General features: G+C 35.8%; 2 protein-coding genes across 8 annotated transcripts; one reads left to right on the forward strand and one right to left on the reverse strand.

Annotated features, from left to right (window-relative positions):
• Positions 1-1,524: 1,524 nt before the first annotated feature.
• LOC124175016 (tRNA-uridine aminocarboxypropyltransferase 1) lies at positions 1,525-5,174 on the forward strand. Of its 2 annotated transcripts, XM_046554806.1 has the most exons (4): positions 1,528-2,045; positions 2,955-3,095; positions 3,413-3,596; positions 3,736-5,174. In XM_046554806.1, exons 1-4 carry the CDS (start codon positions 1,800-1,802, stop codon positions 4,068-4,070), a joined length of 906 nt encoding a protein of 301 aa, XP_046410762.1. In that variant the 5' UTR covers positions 1,528-1,799; the 3' UTR covers positions 4,071-5,174. The 2 variants fall into 2 exon arrangements, with proteins under 2 accessions (XP_046410763.1, XP_046410762.1); XM_046554807.1 differs by lacking the exon at positions 2,955-3,095 and having other exon boundaries at positions 1,525-2,045.
• Positions 5,175-5,769: 595 nt separating this feature from the next.
• On the reverse strand, positions 5,770-20,079 carry LOC124175014 (F-box/LRR-repeat protein 20). 6 transcript variants are annotated; one of them, XM_046554801.1, is made up of 11 exons: positions 19,928-20,037; positions 18,339-18,734; positions 17,085-17,152; positions 16,098-16,307; positions 15,138-15,205; positions 12,521-12,650; positions 11,962-12,423; positions 11,558-11,749; positions 11,382-11,483; positions 10,427-10,642; positions 5,770-9,196 (listed from the first exon to the last, which is right to left on the reverse strand). In XM_046554801.1, exons 4-11 carry the CDS (start codon positions 16,116-16,118, stop codon positions 9,089-9,091), a joined length of 1,299 nt encoding a protein of 432 aa, XP_046410757.1. In that variant the 5' UTR covers positions 16,119-16,307; positions 17,085-17,152; positions 18,339-18,734; positions 19,928-20,037; the 3' UTR covers positions 5,770-9,088. The 6 variants fall into 6 exon arrangements, with proteins under 6 accessions (XP_046410757.1, XP_046410756.1, XP_046410759.1 ...); XM_046554800.1 differs by lacking the exon at positions 18,339-18,734 and having other exon boundaries at positions 19,928-20,078; XM_046554803.1 differs by lacking the exon at positions 18,339-18,734 and having other exon boundaries at positions 17,085-17,147; positions 19,928-20,073.
• Positions 20,080-22,072: the final 1,993 nt, after the last annotated feature.

The raw sequence follows: 22,072 nt of genomic DNA on the forward strand, positions 1-22,072 counted from the left end.
CTAGAATGAATTTCAAGTGTGCAGAGAAACGTCCGACTAAATCCTTCTTCAAATGCTAATTAAAAGACAAATCGACAGGACTTGACAACCTGCTTTGCATAAGCGATAATTTTACATTCAAGATTCCTCTGCGAAGATTCATTCGGCTTTAGCATAATCACGAATTAAAGTTCTTCTCTATCACACGTTCCGTCGTATCTCGGTCTGATTTGAGTATTCTTGAACATATCAGCGTGAAACTTCTGCAGTATCCGGCTAGTATTTCCTGCGACGATGGGTGGAGAAATATGACTGAAAATGATACGATAACTTATTACAAGCGATTCACGGATGATTTTAATTACAAGCTCGGCAACGAGGCGAGTCCTTCGGGCGACATACACTCGTTAATTGTGCAACATACTTTTTAATTGACTGATCACAGAGACGGGATGTTCGCTTTGACAAAGAAGTAAAGAAAGAAACGAGGCTATTTTTTTACTCGCCTAGTGATCCAGATTTCCCCTGATTTTGTTAACGACATCGTATGTCGTCGTTTTGTTTATATTTATATCAATACTCATACCATATATTGCGCATGATATGTTTCACTGTTAATATTCGAGCATCAATTTTGCCCGAATGCAACGAAAGTGAGTTTTTTCTATTTCCGTCATTTTCAAAAAGTGCCAAACTTTGTGACTTGGGAAACTTGCGCCCTTTTTCCTGATATTGAGTACAACGCTGAGCCGGAATATCACGGACCAGACAATGATTTCCAGACATTGACCAAAGACGCGTCGTTTAATCAGATTACGGCGTAATCAAATTACCAAACTATTCGCCGTGAATCTTGAGTGAAACGGTTGACGGGCCCATCGAGAACTGAACTGCAAAAGGTTAACGGAGCGCATATATAAATACCTATACCTTCATTGAACTCGGATGGATGGTTTCGACGGGCTATTTTCGCATTCAAGACAATAACATCTTTTTATGCCTGCTATCGTAATCTTGATACATTACCGGGAGAACACCTATAATTCACACGCTAAAAAAAATTATCCCAGATAATCAATTTTTACGCAGAATGTATCGCAGAAATACTGTCACCTTTATTTTGCAATAAACCGACGATACTTACTTGTAAAATGTCTCGTAACATCGTTGCATCAAAGCAACTCGAATGGAGAATATCTCGAGCAAGATAAACTTATACCTTGTCGAATGGGTACTCGGAAAGAAAATTAAATATTTTTCTAACTAAATCGTTATTATTGCTCAAGTTTAAGCAAATTTGATGTTTTTATATTCACTACGGAATTGGCTTACAAAGACTGCTAACTTCATTTGCAAAACGCTCACGTTCGAACTGAAGAAAGTACGAACTTTGCCTAAATAACGCATCACGGTTAAGCCTCGCTCAAACATCGCGGCATGAGCAATTAATGGCGACTTCGCCACGGATACGAGTTCAAGGCGCCATTTCCTTTTTGTTGCCTTCTGCGCAGGTACTCCGATACTGAGTGTGATTGGAAAACTGGCGTCCATCATAATGGCCCAACTCTCGCTATTTTTAATATATGCAGATATAACATAGCAGCAGGAATTTGCATAATGGTGACACGTCTGTGTTTTGAATAAAAAAGGACAATTTCAACCAATTTTCTTAACAAACGATTTGAATCTGTAACGGAAATCGAATGCTTCGGCGACGTAGCGGTGTGAAGTTGCCACAAAGATGGCGTCGCGTCACTCACACCGAGTCAAGTTGCGCGCTCTAACCAAACGCACGTGCCCGTGCGTCTCAGAGTCACAAGATGGCGAAAGAGAGTTTGCAGCTGAACTTTAAGCACGTGCAAACAGACAACAGCTTATCGGACTTGGAAAAGGAGCAAAAGATTATCGACAGGGCGCCTTTCGTTAAGCTCAAGATCCGAGATGCCAAAATTTTAGATTCCATTCAGGGCAGAGAGATTTGCGACAAGTGTTATAAATCGCGGAAATTTTTTTGTTACTCTTGTTGCACACCTGTTATCGACGAACGATATATACCCCGAGTTAAGGTAAGTTCATTCGTTCGAATACTCGTGAAGCGTAGCACTGCTGTCAACATTAACATCTAGCCTGGACTTTGATTTCCCAACTTATAGTATACAAAATACGCATTTGAATCTACTCAAAAATTTCTGTACCGTAAACTGATTTTCAACAAATATTTCACGCTATTCCAGAAAAACATTTAAAAGTGTACAATTGAAAACGAAATTTTTACATTTATACATATATTTACATTTATATGTCTTGTTTTTGAGGAAAAAAAGCTTCAGTTTCAGATACAGGTTTCGATCCTAAAACACTTCATTCGTTTTCATAAAAACGATCAGTAAGACAGTCATAAGTGTCAATTCCAATTTATTTCAATTTTTAAAACTCAGTGACGCGCGTTATTACCAGTCGATGTATTCGTGATTCTCTCGACTATCACAACTTTTTAGCCTCTACCGTCAAAGATTAAACGGACTTGAATTGTAGTCGAAAATTGGCAATGTTATCTGTGACTGAATCTGTGCTCTGGAAAACGGAAATAGAATATAATTCGGTGACCAGCACGGTCCGCTAAATTTTCGAATGTATGCAATTCTTGCCGACTGGTGCGATACAAGCAGCGCACCACAGTTGCCAACCTAACTACATTACCAATCGGCGAGTGTTCGATTTTTAAGATTTGAAAAATTCGGATCATTAACGGGCGCTTGGCACTCGATTATACTAATAAAGAAGGAAACTACAATCAGGTCACTGGATAACGAATTTTTAACGAAATAAACTTTCACGATCGTTCTCTTGCTCGAGAAAATGGAATTCTTGAATTGTATTTTTATTTATTGGTCCTTTCATCGTTCAATTTACAATAGATCAGGTCGTTCTACTACAAGGTGAAGCGTTTCCATTTCAACTTTTTTTTGTTCAAGTTGCCAATAAAAATTGATATTATAAAACACCCTCGGGAAATCGATGGCAAGAGTACGGCGATCCACGCGGCATTAATAGCCCCAGAAGATGTACGAATATACACATATCCAGAGTTTCCAGAAATTTTGGTGGACGACAAGGTGACTGTATTCGAGGATGGATTATTCATTGTATGGTGGCAAAACTTGCACACATAGAGAAAGGATTTTGTTGAACTTACTAAATATAGCTAAAGAAATTTTTCCTCGATTCGAAGAAATATCATTTGAACCAATAGAAAAGTGGTCGGAGCAATAATTTGTATTATAAAGTGAATCTGCACATTTACTTGAATTAACAAAACATTTGTTTCCTCGTATTTGGAGAATTCAAAAAATTTTTAGTATGTATCATCCCTAAGAAGTGAAGTTCGGATTGATTAATTGCATAGTTATAAATAACAGTTTTATTTCTGTAGGTAGTGTTGATCTTCCCAAGTAAAACGGCATGCAGTATAGAAGATTTGTTCACAAGGAAAGTCGACAATGGAGGTCACTCAAAGGAACAGAAAATACATAACGAATTTCCAATAACCCGGGCAATTTTCATCGATAGTACCTGGCATCAGACCAAGTCTATTTACAAGGATCCAAGACTTAGAGGTTGGTATTTACGCATTTATAAATACCACGTTATAATACTTAATATGGCAGTTCACGTGATGCAGGCTTCAGTATGTAATTTAGATACAACTTTGTGGTTAAGTGCTTATTGTGAAATAGTTGTATATAATTTTCGTAGAACTGGATTGCGTTGTTTTGAAATCCCGTATTTCCCAATTCTGGAGGCACCAGAAATCGAGTCCAAGATGGTACCTGGCCACGATAGAAGCTATCCATCAATTCTTAGTCGAGCTACATACGAACGCGTTCGGCGCGCTCGAAAATTATTCTGCCGAGCCTCTTGAAGCAGTTGAGGCGGAAAATCCAACTGACGATATTGCGGATAGTTTTCTTACGCATAAATACTCCGGACAATACGACAATTTGTTATATTTCTTTAAGTACATGTACGAAAAGATTCACAGTATTTACGATCATGATAAGTTGTGGGCCTACAAACGGCCACTCATATAAAGAGATATGATTAGGTTACCATTAATCTGTTTGCTATACCATCACGTATTTTATAGTACAATATTTAAATAGAAAAACAACTAGGTAATGAAGATAGAAGGAGTCGGGTTTCCTTTATCTCCTGATAAGATGGTCATAAACTTTGTCGATGAAATGATGTATTTTAGTTAGCCGCTAGTACCAAACATCAAAGTGTAGCAAAATTAAATTGTTGTAATTCAATATCAATTGAACAAGCCGGACTCCGCAAGCGTATTCGCGTAGAGGAGTTTACGACTACACTTGTTTCTTGTCAGAAGGACGATTTCTGCATACAATAATATCCTTGAATATAGTTTATTGTATACATGTATTAATGAAAATATATACAAGACACACGGTTGCTTATTACGAGACAGCGTAATTACATGATATATATATAATATATATTTATGTATAATATATTGGTATAATATTAAATAATATTATGTAATCTAAATCAACGTATGGTTATCATAACGGTAGTTATTAGATATTACTGTTCTATAATCTACACAATATGGCCAATGCAAGACATAATCGGACAGTCCATGGGAGAGTCGTATTATCAATGTAATACGGTATCATATAAGGTTCACCTTTAATGTTCAACAATTACTTAAGTTACACGTGTTTCGAAAAAAAGAGAAAAAAAAAAATGCAAACGCCATAAAAACATATTTGTTTATCGTACACATTGAACGGAAAAAAAGGAATCAGTCTTGCCTCGAGTCATTCAGATTTGGTTCCCATATCGAAAATCGAATTTTTATTTTTTTTTATTTTATCTTTACCCCTATCCTACGACTATATTCTTGTTACATATTTTTGATATGAAAATAAGCTAATACAGTGCACTCTGTCAATAGGGCCGCTTCCCGCTTTCGTACACTGTTGCTGTCCCCCACTCCCTGGCCCAAGTTTATATTTAAAGCACAACTCTCTCAATAGGGCCGCGCCGAAAATGCGATGGTTCTGTCATTTCTATTACCACATAAATGAACTTATTCCCCATTGAAATACGTAATCTTTTACATAGAAGGTTTACATGAATAATTATGTATAAGAAAAAAAAGATGTGTTAATCACATATTGACACAGAAGTGTTTTTTCAGGCTAAAATAAAACGCAATGGGAGTCTAATCGATGTAAACAATCTATTCGCGCGTGCACGAGAGGCTGGCTCGACTGAAAGAGTTTGAAACCTTTTCGTGGCGCGACGCTCACGCAAAGGTAACTGGTACTCTTGTATTGTTGCGGCCCTATTGAGAGAGCGCACTGTACTATACGCAAGGCGCCTCACGCCTGTATGAGGTATGAAACAATCTATTCGTAATGAAGCCAAATGATGAAGATGATTCTTATCAAACGATTATAGGTATTTGATTCATATGCAACTGACGATATTCCCGATAAAAGCTTAATTAATCATCAATCTGGTTTTGTTGAAGCAAGGAATTTGTGTACAAAAAATGTTTAAAGTATGAGCAATCTAAAATATAAAAAAAAACTCACGAGCTATTTTACGTTTTCAATTTTTTGGATTTGTCACTTCCTGAAACGCGGGACCGCGAATCACTCTTTATAACTTCCTGCCCTTGGGGTTCTATATTGTAACATAACTAACAATGAAAAAACAGTCATTGTCGCAAGTCAGATTTCAGTAGAAAATTTTTTTTTCTTTTCGTTTGTCGGGATGGGGGATGCAAGCAAATGAGTTATCCGAACAAGCAACAAAGTTAATCCTTAAATCGTAGACGAATATTTTATTTCATAGCGATTTTAGTGTGATTAATATTTTTCCCCCATTCTCCTCTTTTCCTGGGTAGTATTTAATGCAACACTGGTCCTAACTACAGAGTGACTACACATTGATAGAGTAGTAATAAACACATAGATCGTTTGGAAAAGTGCCTTTTGCGTAATGAGAGTCCAATAATACAGTGTTGCGTGCAACTTGAAACTCTACGTAAATACAAATTGCGTTATGTTGGGATAAATATTTTGCATTGACAGTATAGGTATGTATTATTTTTCGATATACAACATACTTCGATTTGCTCCTTGGAAATTGTATTTATCATAGGGTATGTTAATTTTCTAATTATGTTTTTACTTTATTTTATCTTTACCGTTTTTACGTTTGGTATAAGATATCGATATCTGAGAGCCACTTCACTCATTCATTCATTTACAAATTATTGTAACTGGTATTAATTTACTTGTATCACAGGCGTATTATGTAATAAAAGAGGCGTTCGACAGGCAGATAAACACTTTTGATGGTTTCTACGTTTTTCTTTTATATTCAATTCATCTATTCTACTGCACAGCCAAACACTTGCTCAAACACACTCCATTTTAACGAAAAAATGAAAAAAAAAAAAAAAAAAGAATGAAAATGTTTCAAGAAAGTTTGATAATATTTATATAGAATCACGTGTGACAAATACCGAATTTCTCATCTTACGTACCTACTCTATATTCACTGGACGTACAGCTAACCCAATCTCAACCAGCGTTCACACTTTGAAATTAATTATTATAGGAAATTCAACTCTATGTGATTATAGTGCACTTGACTATTAAACAACTACCATTGACTTCTGCAAGAGTTTACCGTGACACTGACTGTACAAAGGGAAGGAAGTCAAGATGTAATCAACGTCGCTCATGAGAGGAATCTTGCAAACTCATGACCAAACAAGATTTTAATATGAGATCAGAATTTTTGGGGACCAATATTTTCAAAACGCGTTCACATGTGGCATTAAAAATGATTGAGGGCAGTGCACATCAGCGGTACTGTACCCGTAATGATGAATTTCTCCTATTGGGTTTAAAAACCACAAAAAAAATTTCAGGCACACTCTAATTACTTAAATATATCGAGAACGCAACTCTGTACTCTATTATACAGGGTAGTCGATTTCATGCATCTCTGGCGAACATCCCAAGAATGAAAAGGTACAAAAAAAGTTTTACACAAAACTTAGAGTGTTTCGAAGGGGGAAGATGATACCGATATGCGTTGGCTTCAGGGTCGTACCATTTCCGAGATTTCGCAACTAATGTCTGATTTTAGACGGAGAATATATATTTTGGATACAAGCAGCTAATGGCGAGATAATAGCAAACTTCGGATTATCACTCTACGTGAAAACCCGGAAAACCTAGAAAATCTAGATTAGTCAGATTTTTATTTTACCTGGAAATATTATGGAAAAGTCAAGAAATCTTACCGAATTTTTGGCAAATTTAAATTGAAAACTCAAATTCTTCTAATGTTTCAACGTTTCTCTTTTCGTTTTCGAGATATCCGCCTGGAGCTATTAATAATAATCAATCACCTTGTATATAATGTGTAGGGCTCATTATTCGAAACGACTTATTCACTAAGCCTAACACCAACACCCAAGCTAATGTTGATATAGCACCGGCCTCATCGGAAATACCGAATAACTAAGTGTTGCTACCTTTAGCAACGAATAAAAAGAATACATTACGTTGGTGCCAAATTTAGTGAAATAGCATACATACGCATTAGTAACATACATCAACATTTGCACAGACTACACTTTATGATTACGTATAATTCTAAAGACGACCAGCAGCGTATAAAACATATCTTATTATCATAATAATAATGGTAATTATTATTATTATTATGGGTAATTTGTTTCAATTGTTTTTTTTTTCATTTCTTTCCGCTTTTCTCGAAATTTTCTTCTCGTTTTTTCTTACAATATTATATAATATAGTTTTAGATTATCGTCAGTTTATTCAAATATATAAGGTATATCGCGGCAAATTTATTGCCACTAATGATTACTTCGTGTACATATCACCTTACTGTATATAGATATGGGATATTCCATGCCAACTTGACCAACATTCAACCTTGATCATTTAGGATTTTATCCATGTTTTGCCACGTTATTGACATCTGTGAACCGTACATTTGTTCTGAGTACGATTATTTTCACAAACCGTTAGTTGTCCATGAATGATAATTATTACTGTTATTATTATTGACGGGCCACAGTCATGAAAATCAATTTCTTCAACTATTTACGTAGCTTTACTCAATCCCATAAAAAAAATTTCACCGAACTTCCCGCGAATGTTGGTATAGTTGAAGAGGAATGCCCCACATATACATGTATAATACGAATGCAATTTCTGATTACACATACCAGTGTATCTGATCTGCGGTAGGCTACTGAGAAATATGTACTTCAAACGTGAATTGAAATTACGCTTTGATCCGTTTGTCAGTCTCTGTACTCTCCTAGCCAGGATCACGACAAAAGCGTCCAAGTTGAGTAAAAAATGAAAGAAAATTAATGATAATGATTACATGTACATATAATACTTGGGCAATTCGCAAATAGTTACGCATTACGATGTGACAGATATAAGTTACGAAACAACGAAATAAAATCCCCAGCGGGTCTGTTGAATCAAATAATGACGCGGTAAAAAAAATACCAGTTTCAACCAGTTACCAAATTTCTAACAGCAGCATTGCGTCTTTGTACCGAGTGTCGTACGCTTTGGCTTTTAAGAAACCAAGAAACGATAAGTAGAAATATAGAAACTAATGGTATAGACTTGATTATCACACTGTTACTCGCACTGTGTGAGTAAAGCAACAAATCTCGTGCGATGTAGAAATGACTTCCAGCACTAGCGACGCGCTATCCATGTGTCAACGACTCAGATGCACAGCAACAAAATCTATTCGTGATTCACTCTCCAAGCATGAGACGGGCAGAACGCATTAAACAATAATAGATAATGAATTATTATTCAATCGTTGACAAGTACACGGGCTATTGATCATCGAAGATTCAATTCGCGCCGTCAGCCAACATTGCATAGTGATTCACCGCATCAGGCATGTATCGTTCTCCCGATTCCGGGTATCGCGAACCGTTCACAAATCCCGTAATCACAACAGTAGCCCATTACGTTTAATTATCAAACAAATGAACAGATCACAGTATCACGCAACATCTGCAGTAACGTTGTCTCGATGCTCCAGCACTTGGTGGAGGTGTGACTGGTGCAAAATATGCGTGAACCTTTATGTTCGGAAGGTGTGTCTGTAACAGAAATTTGAATCCATACTCAACACTGACTTTATTATAACGAGTCTCAGATAGATTACAGAGGGTTCGAAGTTGTAATTTACGCACACGTCCAATTTTATACCCCTAGTAATGTCTTCTCTGGAACATCTACTATACACAGTCTTCGACCGTTTCAGCTTTGGGCAATACATTTCTTCGACGGAACAAGATCTTCACGTTAGGTTTGCCCGAATTGAAAATCCTCTCGAAATATAGAATTTTTAGTTCAAGCCTAAGAGGTGCCTTTTATCATGTGACACGTTCGTATTTTATTAGAGCGGAAAAAACACTTATTCCAGCTTCTTTGTGGAATTTTTCAAAATAAAACGTGTACTACGATTTCGCAATTGGACTGATTTCATGTCAATGTAAATATCTGAAAACATACTTGTTTTCATTGATACCTGCGAAGGTCGGCTTCAGTCTACCGATTCGAAGAAACGGTACAAAATTTCCTGATTTGACTAATTTCTGCTTTTCGGTTGTTCCAATATAAGAAAAAGGTATCACTATTTTTCAAAATAATGTGACTACACGATTATATCCATACAAGGACGTACTCACGATTATTTCGGAAAATTTCGCGAAAAAACTGCAATAAGTAGATGTTTTTTTTTTTGTACATGTTATTTGAATGGAATAAAGTCGGCTGCTGCAGAGACACCGCTTAGACTTAAACTTAAAAAGATTTTTGCTATGGAATCCATGGAATTATACTTCAAAGGGATTTGTTGTACGGTATAAGATACAGTTTAGAGATTGTTCTGGCAAAAAAATTAATAACAATATATTACCCTAAATTTGAACAGTTTAACGGTGTTTAGTAGATGGTCGCAGTGCTTCTTGCAAAAAAAAACTTGACATCTAGAATCTCTTCCAACGTGATTCATCCGCAATTTGATAGTGTAGGTATACTCACCAAAGAATGGCAGACTTGATTGTTGCAAAACACCGGAACAAACATTATTTAGAATTCAATTAAATCAAGAACTCTTCAAAGGACTGCACATACTACGTAAGTAGCACCAGGCAAAGAAATTTTATTGCAAAAAAGTCACAGAATATACTAGAAGTTCATGACGTCAACTTGCCTCCTAAAAATTTATCAATATGTGTCCCATGAAGTAAGAAAAAAAATTGGAAAAGCAAGTAAACCGCATCACGTTCAAATAAACGTAGAATAAAAAGTAATGGACAAGTTACCCTCAATCTTCGTATGCCAGCTCTAGTGATGAGCTGACAGTCATAGAGTTCGATGCGCTGCAGATTGTGACAAGCTTGGAGCAAATGATCAAGACTGGCATCAGTGATCAAAGGACAATTGTCCAGTTCCAGAACTGCCAGGTGTTCGGACGCACATGGGGATAGTGCCAGTTGCCGAATACCCTCGTCAGTTATAAGTTCGCAGTGGGATAAGCTCTGTTTCAGCATTTTTAACCCAAGTTATTTGAATTGTTCAGTTTAAGGTGGTACGTGTGAGTAGTCAGTTGAAAAAGTGCACGAACTTTGAGTATTTATATTTCTTTGACCAATTATTCAATTCGATTAGGGTTCGTTTTATACAAAGTATGTAGATCGCACTTCATTTACGTATTTTTTGTTTACTACAACCACATAATAGCAAACATTGTTATTTACAGTAACGTCGAACATTTTGTTCGGTGACATGTTTTGCAATTTTATGGATATTTCAAAAACGCCATTTTAATTATTTTTTTTTATTTTTGAGACAAAATCATTATCGTTTGAAATTGAAATTCGATTTTTCGTCAACAGTTTACAACTTCTGCCATCACATTAGCTGATAGATACGATAAGAAAAAGTGAGATTTTGGCAAAAGGGATGAATTATTCAAGAGTACTGTATTCAAATTTGAAGTAAATCAGTTGGGCTGTTTTTGAAATATCGTGGGCATTGCAAAAAATGTCGCCGAGCGAAATAATTGACATTACTGTCAATAACAATGCTTCCTATTAATTGATTCTCGTGGAAAAAATTCGTTAACAAGGTCTCATCTACATAATTTTGAATAAAATGAATCCCAATCAAATTGAACGATTGGTTGTCGCGATATAAATCTCCAAAATGCACCCACATTCTCAGCCATCTACTCGTATGTATGCTCCTCAGAGGATGGAAGAAGCTTGCGCCACTCACGAGTTTTTCCAGTCGAGGACATCCCATGGCCAAATGTATCAAGGTGGCATCCGTAATCAAGACGCACTCCTCCAGGTCCATTTTCTCCAACAATCTGCAATTCTGAATAAAGTACAGGTTTGTTTTGAATTCCGAATTGCAGATCAGACTCAAACAGACTAGTGTGAACAACTTACTCTGGCCAAGGCTTGGAATCCAGCATCAGTGAAGTGCGTGCATGCAACACATTCAAGTGTTCCTAATAATGGACAGTGTTGCGCCAGTGTTACTAACGCTGCGTCTGTAAGATTAGGACAGTTGGACAAACAAACGTAGTGAAGTCTGGAACACCGCTCGCTAAGCTCTCGTACAGCATCGTCAGTGATATTCTGAAATTTTATTTCAGATTGGATAATTAATTTCACCAATATTTCTTACACGAAATTCTTTTCTGTCAGAGCAGTCAACAATAGGGTTGACATTTTTTTACCACTCTTTACTAGACATCGAAATAAAGTATACAAACAAGTAATAGAGTAAGTATTACGAACATTGGAATGAAATTAATGGTAAACTGCTGACTTAGAAAGAAATTACTTACTCTACATTCATGTAAATTAATGGCCTCCATGTTAGGACAATACCGAGCCAAACATTTGACGGCTCTGTCAGTTAGTTGCCGGCAACCTTTGCTAAGAAAACTTCTTAGCTCTGGACATCCCCTGGCCAAAGCTTCAACCCCGTTATCCGTGAGAAGTTCGCACCACGAGAGGTTGACGTGCGTCAAAAGAGGGCAGCCTTCGGAGAGATCTTTTAGAGAAAGGTCCGTCACTTCGGGACACGAGTCTAAATTCAGTCGTTGTAATTTTGAGCAATGACTACTCAACGCAGCACACGTTGTGTCCGATATCTTTTTGCATCGACTTAGATTAAGCTCTTCAATGTTCGGACATAATTGGGCCAATGTGCGCATCGAATTGTTCCCTATACTTTGGCATCCCCTCAATGATAACTGTCTAAGAAATCCACCACAGCGTCTGGATATGTTTTCAATAACGGGACCCTGAGGATGAGTGATTTTAAAAATATTCATATATTAAATCGGTGAATTTATACATTTCAATTCCCTACCAAGTACTTTCACAATGAACTTGCTTTACCTCGACATCCCGTTGAAAATCAAACAAATCAATTCTCTGCCAGTTGGATCCATCCAAGGCCAAAACGTTCCAAGCTTTGCTGACTTGGGCACATCGACACAGCGAAACCACGTCCAAGTATGATAAAATCCTGTCAAATTATAAATAGGTATAGACCTGGAGCCCATGACACTTTTTTCATGTCTCATTTGTTCAGACTCAGCAGTGTAAGACCCACCCAAATCCTACCTTCCAACACACGGAGATGACTTCGCCGAACGTAAATCGTGGACCAAAAAGTGGGGGCTGTGCCGGTGAAGCTGTATTAAAAAATCCGGGATCTAGAATTATTACTTACCGTTCGGCGTTTGTCGCAAAGTACTGTAAATGAAAAAAAAGTTTGGGCGGACGGCATTGCCGAACGTGTAGAGTGGATATGACGCGAAGTGACTCTGTTTATTGTTGTAAAAAATTGTTAATAAAAAATCATAACTTCTTAACGTTCGGCATTTTGTTAATTCATATAATTATATACTAAAACTCGAGATAATATGATCGCCGAATATTTAGGTTGGATCGGGGGCCAGCCACCTACGCGTACTTTTGTCGTAAGGGTGTAGAGTATGCGTGTATCATACATTTACCTTTGGAATTTTTATAGCAACTTATTACAATGCAAAATATGAAAAACTAGCTATTGCCGAACAATTTGAATGGATCTGCATGACGTAAAAAACAGTTGTAAATTGTCGGCCCAATGCTCATATATCACAATAACTACCTATCGTTCGGCATGCATTGCATTTTATAGATGTCCATTATAGTAAGCAATTTGTCAAGTTGCACGTTAAAACGATGGATACAAAGGAAGTTATTCCAAAAAAAAATATCAAGGCACGCGGCGCCAAGTATTGAAAAATTTAAACGTATACGCCTCTTGGATAACTCTAGTGGCGCGGCTCGGTGGCAGATTCAGGCAACACATGGACGTGCGAGTGCGGTCAGCTGTACGGTTTATATATCAATTCAATTAAAAAGTGCTCTCCGAAATAAACAAAAAATGGGTGGTACGAGGTACTGTTGTGTCAGAATACGGGCTCAAAATTCCGATTAGACATCGAGAAAAAAAAATATGGCCGATTTAAGCATGAAAAACGTGGAAATTTTTGAAAAAATTTGGTTTCTGGATTTTTTCTTGCAATGTTACCGCCAAGAACTCATGCTGTAATCATGATCAGGGGTGTTCACGATAGTTAAAGTTTGACAGGGAATTTTTATGTAATCATTGAACCACTCCTTTTTATAATGTAGCGGCAAGCACTTCAATATTCTACAAAAATATAAGGTAATTTTTTTCTTGAAAAGTATTGAGTTCAGCACAAATTATCTGTGAACAAAAATATCTTAGAACTAGTCAAAGAATTCCTTCAATTTTTTTTGAAAATTTTTAGAGATGATTTTTGGTTTTCCAACATATCTAAAACATTAAAATTTTCAAAATTTTTTTTTTATTCTGAAAATTGAGGATATTCTTTAATCGATTCTAAGATATTGTTATTATATAACATTTTTTACTGAACTCTATAGTTTCCGAAAAAAAAAATTATTACAGTTCACATATTCTACTATTTGCATAATTTTTTTTTCGAAAACTATTGACCCTTAGCAATATGAATGTTCGGCGATTACGTTTTTTTGTTCGGCACACCATAATTAATTGAAAAATATCTGTTACGGAATTTTTGCAAACCCAACATAACAAAATCGGCCATTTATACCGTTGTATTAAGGAATTATTTATGGATTCTTTTTTCCCTAGTTACATGAAATATTTCTCATCATTTTGTTCGAGAGTTACATTGATACGTTTATTATACTATTATTAATCATAAAACACCATCGCCGAACGGTAACAAATAATACTGTTGCCTAAACTTGGATTTTAAGGTCTACAAAGTTCAATATCTAAATAATTTGTTCGGCATGTATTTTTTATACTTCCATTTTATTTGATAAACAATATAAAATCAGTGCCGAACATTAATGTATGATACATGCATACTCTACACCCTTACGACAAAAGTACGCGTAGGTGGCTGGCCGCCGATCCAGCCTAAATATTCGGCGATCATATTATCTCGAGTTTAGTATATAATTATATGAATTAACAAAATGCCGAACGTTAAGAACTTATGATTTTTTATTAACAATTTTTTACAACAATAAACAGAGTCGCTTCGCGTCATATCCACTCTACACGTTCGACAATGCTGTCCGCCCAAACTTTTTTTTCATTTACAGTAATTTGCGACAAACGCCGAACGGTAAGTAATAATTCTAGATCCCGGGTTTTTTAATACAGCTTCACCGGCACAGCCCCCACTTTTTGGTCCACGATTTATGTTCGGCGAAGTCATCTCCGTGTGTTGGAAGGTAGGATTTGTGTGGGTCTTATACTGCTGAGTGTGAACAAATGAGACATGAAAAAAGTGTTACGGGCTCCCGGTCTAGTATAATCCAACTCCTTTTTGTTACCGAACCGTGTGTGATTGCAGTTATTTTTTATCATCAATGAGCTTCTATACTACCATAATATTAAAATACATAAAGGATGTGTGTTGAGACAGAAAAACAATACCTAAGTAATAGTTCCTTTGGAAGCTTCTTATTAATCTGTGCTTCATCATCATGAAAGACTCGTGTCAACTGAAACAATAAGGATTATTTATTACATTCGATGATTCATAGGATTGAAAAATTGCGTAAACAAGTTTGGGTAACACTAGGGTGTATATGAAAATTTGACATGGGTTACTGGTACTTACTGGATTATTACTAAACCTATTATCCAGAAAAAAAATATTTGATCCATTTCATTTTGCAAGTACTTCACATATTGCAGCGCTTTCTAACATTGCAGTTGAGTTTCCATAAATGTAGTTTAGGCCTCAAAAAATTTTGAAATTCTGTAGGAATTGTACATTGATACAATGCAGATCCAGGTATACAATGTTATGTGTGAATACTTTTCATTGGAATGTTACTAATTTCAAAGCACATTCAGAATGTGAAAATATTATATAAACTTTATTCATTGTCGGGTACATCTTGTGAACTTATTGATAAGAACAAATTTTAAGTTTTTTGTGAGTTTAAACGATGACAAAACTAAATGTTGAAAATTATTGGAATAAATAATAAACTGTCAATTATTTCGATGTTCAAAACTAGTGAATATTCGACTATAGAAAAAGCAATGCTCTGCCCTTGGACGATCTTTTTCTCTTTCTGGATATCCTATCTTGCACTCTCGAATTTAACTTTCTTGCTGTGTAAGTTTTTTCACTTGAGCAGGATAATACTAATATTTGGCCAACTCATTTAATTCAAAATCATTACAAAGTTACAAAAAAGTACATTTTTTCTAGATTTTTCATTATTTCACAGTTACTAACTTCGCTTTCATATAATTTTGATTAATATCCCGAAGTACCAGCAAATTGTCGCATTTTTCCCGGTTCTCAAAATTCCCTGATTTTTAGCTGCGTTCACGTTTTTTTTTAAACGTACACACAGTGATAACAAGCGGCGAACCGACCTGCATGTAAGACTGCTTCATCGTGGTGACAGGATTGTTGTGATTGTGTTGAGCAGTGTAGTAACCACTGTGATGGTGGTGATGATGGTGATGATGATGATGATGATGCGAGGGTTGCTGTTGTCGCCACCACTGACCCCCGCCGCTTCCGGCTTCCTCGACTCCTTGTATCTGACCTCCACCACCAACGCCGATTCGACTTGCTTTTTTCTAAGAAAAAACCGTTGAACTTAACTTTTTTCACGAGGAGGCTGTTGAGTAATCCTTCATTGATTTATGATACTGATTATGTTGCGTTCTGAAATGAGCGCAATTTTTTTACTCGCATGTTCATGCGTGCTAAAAATCACGTACACATATGGGTAGATGGGTACGAATAACTGAGTCACATTAATGGTATGCCCAACCCCAAGCAATGCAAATAATGAATGAAAGCAATGAAGTTATTGTAACACTTGAAATATAGAACAAAGTAAAGTCTGTTGGTATTGTATCATCATAACTTTATCATTTAATTAATGCTTCGGTATTCACATTGCTCAAAGTATATATTACCCCCTGACAATGAGATCCAAATTTAACGTGTAGAATAATCAGCTGGTGCCTGCATATGAATAGTTATAAACGAGCACAGAAATGTTCCGTACCTCTGTGAACGTTAATAATAGGCTGAACTTGTACTTTCGACAAGCATATATTACGAAAACCAATATACTCGAATGTTAGTGCTGAGACAAGCAGATAAGCAGTAATGATCCGTTACTTCTAATAATTGTAATACGCGCCTAGTATTGCAGAAATAAGAGTGCTTTCATTTTGCATGAAACTAACTCCATGATTATTTTAGTATGAACAGATATTTGCGTATTATTCACAGCGATGTTAGGCGGTCAAAAAAACAAAAACAAAAAGAAAACAACAAAGATCTTCTGAATGATGTAATATCAGTGAAGATTTAGTTTTCCTAGATTTAGTAAATATACATACCCGTTAAATGAATTAGATAATTGTCTCCGCCGATAGTCAACAGTCACTTTGTACATACAACTCCTTTACTTTAGAAAATAAAATAAAACTGATTATTCATCAGGCTAACATAAAAAGGTCATTAAAATATATTCTACTTATAGGACATTATTTTTTAAATCTGATAAGATTCATGGTCAAATTTTTCATTTGCTTCATTTCATTAAAATTTAATTCTACCTATAAAAAGGAATATTCATAAATTTTTTGAATTATATATCCTCACTGTTTTGGAGTTACAAACTTTTTAAATGATTATAAAATGAATGAAAGTAAGATGTTGAAAAAATTCAAGACATATTTTTCTTGTTACGAATGGAAAATTCTTTGGAAAAATATTGAAAAATTATAATCGTATAAAAATCAAACTCGAAAAAGAATTCTTATAATCTCAATGATTACATTAAGTAAGTTTTCCAAAGAATATCCTTGAATGTATTTGTTTGTAAATTTTAAGCCAACTATCATTATGTATCTGTTTTGTTATATTTCTATTATATATTTAAATACCAATTGGGTCAAATGTCAACTACCGAAAAAAAAAATGAATTTCTCATTAGGCGAAAAATTTGTTTCAGGGAATTTACTGTCGATTGAGCGTTGCGCTATGAAGCTGTTTGTTTCTTTAATTAGAAGAAAAAGTTTTTCACACAAAAATTTTCTGTTTAGTCTAGTGAAAAAAGGAAAGTCCTGTATACTGTATCTTAGTCGACTACGCATTTCATGAAGTAAATTTCTTATCTAACGAGATGTTAACTTTTTATCGCAAGAATTCCATCAAAATTCAAATTTGAATAAACAATAAAAACAATATATTATTAATAAAAGAATAGCGGATGGGAGTACCATGTTGAAAAATAAATTTCTTTTGTGTTATTTTTGAAAAAATTTGTTATTTCTAAACTTATGATTTATGAATATTCTATTTATGAATCTATGACTCGAGATGAAAGAAAACGTTTTGACGTATTTCGACGTCTCATTTAATTTTACAGTTATATTCATTGGAAAAATTTCAATTGGAATTATTTAAAACTTCCATTACTGAAGAACATATCGAGATAGAAATGTAAAAGATATCGAGAATCATATCTTCAATAGGTACTATGAGATGAAAAAAAAAGTTAAGCAAATGAAAAATTCCACCTTCCTATCTTATCCAATTTAAAAAATAATTTCCACTATACGTAATTCTCGCAAACAAAATATGATTACATTTCATAACAGAGTGCTTTGCGTCACTTGCTTATCCATATTTCTCTCTCTTGCTCATACCATTTGTAATTGTCTAATTCTCATTCGTAATGTTTCTTATTTGCATATTATACTTCTTCATCAACGTTTCCCAATTCTGCAGCTTGAATATACATATACTTGGTACTATTTTTGCAGCAATTCTTAGAATAGTCAACGCTTCACGAAGAGCGACTGAATGCTTAGCTCTGAATAGAACAGCAACCGAACAGCCTTAATCTAACCAATCACAAAACAAGTGCTAGACTGATAGTAAAATTATGAAGTCATCAGATAACGGCATCTAAGCCATAGCTATGAACCACTGACTAGTGTGCAGTAGAGGGAGCGATTTACGTCACTGTAATTCACTTGACACTGTAACGTGATGATAGAATGATAGAACAAAAACATTAACAATGAAGTACTTGGTGTATGCGAGCAATAAAATTATATATTCAACTAACTTCGTACAATCTGTACACGGTGTTCCAATTCAGTCAAATCAATCGAACATATTGAACAATAATTGACTTCAAAAAACAGTTGAATTTGGCACAGTTATCATAGAGAGCATGAAATGTGAAAATTTGAACAAACTAGACACGTTTTTGACTAAGAAAAATGAATTCTTGCTTTGGAATAAAAGTTATAGCAAATGTTAAGATGATTTCTGACATATCTCTTTTTTTGTCCTGAGCATAGAAATCCAATTTGTTTATTCTTTGAAACTGATAATCTTGTATGAAACACAATTCTATTTCACCTCAAACACTTTCAAAGATGTTGGGCAATATTTGTGCCTGAATAATAAGCCAAGTCTTGCAATAATGAATATCTGTAGACAACCTTTCATGATTGAATGTGGTTTAGAATTGCAGAGAACGATAAAATCAACAAACATCAAAACATTCGTATTTTAAATTAGTTGTTGGTTGCAGTGTTTACTACATCACTCAAATTGTCTATATATAGAATTGAGGGTAGATTGATCAGTTGTTTATTTCGATATTTTCGCAACGACGATTGCAAACGTATACAAGCATAAACATTGGTAGATTAAAGTATAAAAAATAACAAGTTCTTTGTCTCGTGAAAAATTGTATACGAAAAAAATAAAGCACAACTTATCAGAATCAATATCTACTAGCTTGGAATTATCATTCCAAAATCAAATAACAATGAAAAAAGTAACGATTTTTAATCCAGCCAGACGATGGTTCCGTTGTAAACAACAAAGGAAAAACCGCCTGAAGTAAGTCGATGAGGCAAGTAAAATACAGGGGGAACAAAGAGACACCGACCGCGAGATTGGAGGATGAAAACACAAGTATAACGGCGAGGAAGAAGCTTCCGTGAGCCGCGAAGCAATCGGCGATATCAAACAGTGGTTCGGATAGAGTCTAACTGCGGTGCGAAATTTTGAAGTTTGTGTCGCAGGCCGAGGAGACAGAAATGCGGATCAGCTGTTCGCCACAGTAATGACAACACGCATATACCGTGCAGCGTATCCCGATGTTCGATATTACTTGTTTAACGATACCTAACAGGATTATAGGCGCATGGGTTACCTCGAGCTTGGTGCGCCCGGAGTGTATCATCCTTTTGGTTGTCCTTGCTTCTTTCAACTTTCAAAATTACCGAACAACCACAAGAAATTCACTTCGACTGGTTATGCTGCTACGCTTCACTAAAGAAATGGCCGAGTCCACTGAGCGTAGAAGATGCTCCTGAACCTGGCTCCGATTGGGCGCAGAGTCTCGGCTTGGCGACAGTCTGGCCAATCAGTGGGCCGCTCCTCTTTGTTTATCCGATTCTGATTGGCCCCTATTTTCACGACTGAATAACAAACAAACAACAGAAAACGCGGAGACTCACGACGTCACAACCCGCCGAGTTCGATGCCTTCCGAAGTATCGACACAAAGCGAACCTTGTTTACGCGGCGCGAGTCGGTTGATTTTACAGTTACGCGAATTTTAGACAGACTCTGCTGCTATTGCTCTCTGGGTCACCGTCAATGCCAACCGAGCCGTATGAGTCATTTTCTGGCATTCTATGTTCTACGCAATTTGGATTTTATGTTTATTGACTCCTCCAACGCGTTGCATAGGCTCTACGTAGAAATCTTTCTTACCAGCAGTCGCGAAACTAACCGAAGAATGAGCTGACAAAGATTTTTACATTTCGGAGAAACTCGACAGGTGTCGCTCTCTGCAGGAATTTGACGGATAATTTCGCAACTCTTTCATCGCGTATAGTCCAATTGCATCGCATATGAGGATCAAAGATGCGGTGAATCTTCGCAATTCGTGATCTTTGACGCAGCCTTTGGGGTCATAGTTAACAAAAAAACCCGTGCCATGATATTTAATTATAAAGACCGTGAAAATGTACGTTAAGCATGATAGAAAATATTCTAATTGACTTGTTGCATTCCAGCTGATAATTATGGCGGCGCTTTCTTTGCACTGTAAACTATTGTCGTATAGTTACGATGAGAAAGCTTTGTGCGCTCTTACCATAGTTCATATTGTTAGATCCATATCGATATATGTACACAAGTACCACCATATTTACAATACTCTTGTATCGCAAGTTCTTACATATCATGTTACCCTTTATTTCGTAAGCCAAGTTCGTACCTACGTAATGATTTCGATATTGGCTCCACACACAACCCTTAATTTACGATTGTAATGGCAATAACTCAAAATAGTTAGACCTACAATTGATTTCAAACTCAAAATACAATTAAGATAAACCTGCATACTAAATGCAGAAAACGTGGGAGAGCAGAATAAATACAGAAAACTTGGGAGAGCAAATTACATGCAAGGAATCTCTATTCTCATAATTAGCGATGACGTTTTTGATTTTATAAATAAGTACCCTATCAGCGCTTCACCGCTTGGTTCTTTAAATCAGTCGTCTTGTGCTCGTATAATTAAACAATACCTTTAAACTCATCCCAAATTACGTATGAAAACCTCGATTCAGAGCAAAGTCATCAGAACCAAGTCAGAAGTATGAAAGCCAAGTCAGAAGTGAGAGAACCAGGCTAGATTCGCAATTTTAGAGAACATTATAGAGAACATGAGTTGCAAGTAAATCAAACCATTCATAAAACCTAACTCCAAGAACCGATTGAAATAACTTGTCAATAAATCTGTATTTAAACCATTGTGTTGTCACGGAGAATCATTTCAATCACACGTAGTGATAGTTGGCTCGATTCAAAACTAATTAACTTTCAGAATTGGTCAGCTGTACGAGAAGATCTGAAGAGCTGATGAGCAAACTTCTTGGATTCAAATAAATCAAAATATTGAGTGCATTAGAAAACAATAAAATACTCAGATTTCAATTCCATGCCATATAACTGTGATGAATATATTTAAAAAATACATCGTCCTCTGCGTATAAGGCGATTTTCAATAGCTTCTGTTGGATAGGGCAAGGTAAACAAATTACCAATGATTATATACGACTGAAAGACACTGTTTTTATCTATATTTCATGTTTTGGAATTTGAATAATGGTCTATAATTGTTCGACTTACTACATCTTCAGAAGGTAATAGACTTTGCGTCAACTGTGCACTTTTTACGGCATTATCGAGGTGACCATTGCATGGAATGAAGGAAAAAAAAATAAGTGTTTTCAGGTTCAAGAAACTCGTAGTTATTTTTGGAACTAAGAACTCTAAAGTCTTCA

Source organism: Neodiprion fabricii, chromosome 2, assembly GCF_021155785.1.
Source record: "Neodiprion fabricii isolate iyNeoFabr1 chromosome 2, iyNeoFabr1.1, whole genome shotgun sequence".
NCBI lineage: Eukaryota > Metazoa > Arthropoda > Insecta > Hymenoptera > Diprionidae > Neodiprion > Neodiprion fabricii.

Bases quoted from the DNA above. Each gene is read 5' to 3' on its own strand.
- LOC124175016 (XM_046554806.1), top strand. From the start codon at position 1,800: ATGGCGAAAGAGAGTTTGCAGCTGAACTTTAAGCACGTGCAAACAGAC. The intron at 3,096-3,412 runs GTGACTGTATTC...TTATTTCTGTAG, and splicing joins AAATTTTGGTGGACGACAAG to GTAGTGTTGATCTTCCCAAG. The intron at 3,597-3,735 runs GTTGGTATTTAC...TAATTTTCGTAG, and splicing joins CAAGGATCCAAGACTTAGAG to AACTGGATTGCGTTGTTTTG.
- LOC124175014 (XM_046554799.1), bottom strand. From the start codon at position 19,957: ATGATACACTCCGGGCGCACCAAGCTCGAG. The intron at 11,484-11,557 runs GTAAGTTGTTCA...TACTTTATTCAG, and splicing joins GATTCCAAGCCTTGGCCAGA to AATTGCAGATTGTTGGAGAA. The intron at 9,197-10,426 runs GTAACTTGTCCA...TTTCTGTTACAG, and splicing joins CTGGCATACGAAGATTGAGG to ACACACCTTCCGAACATAAA.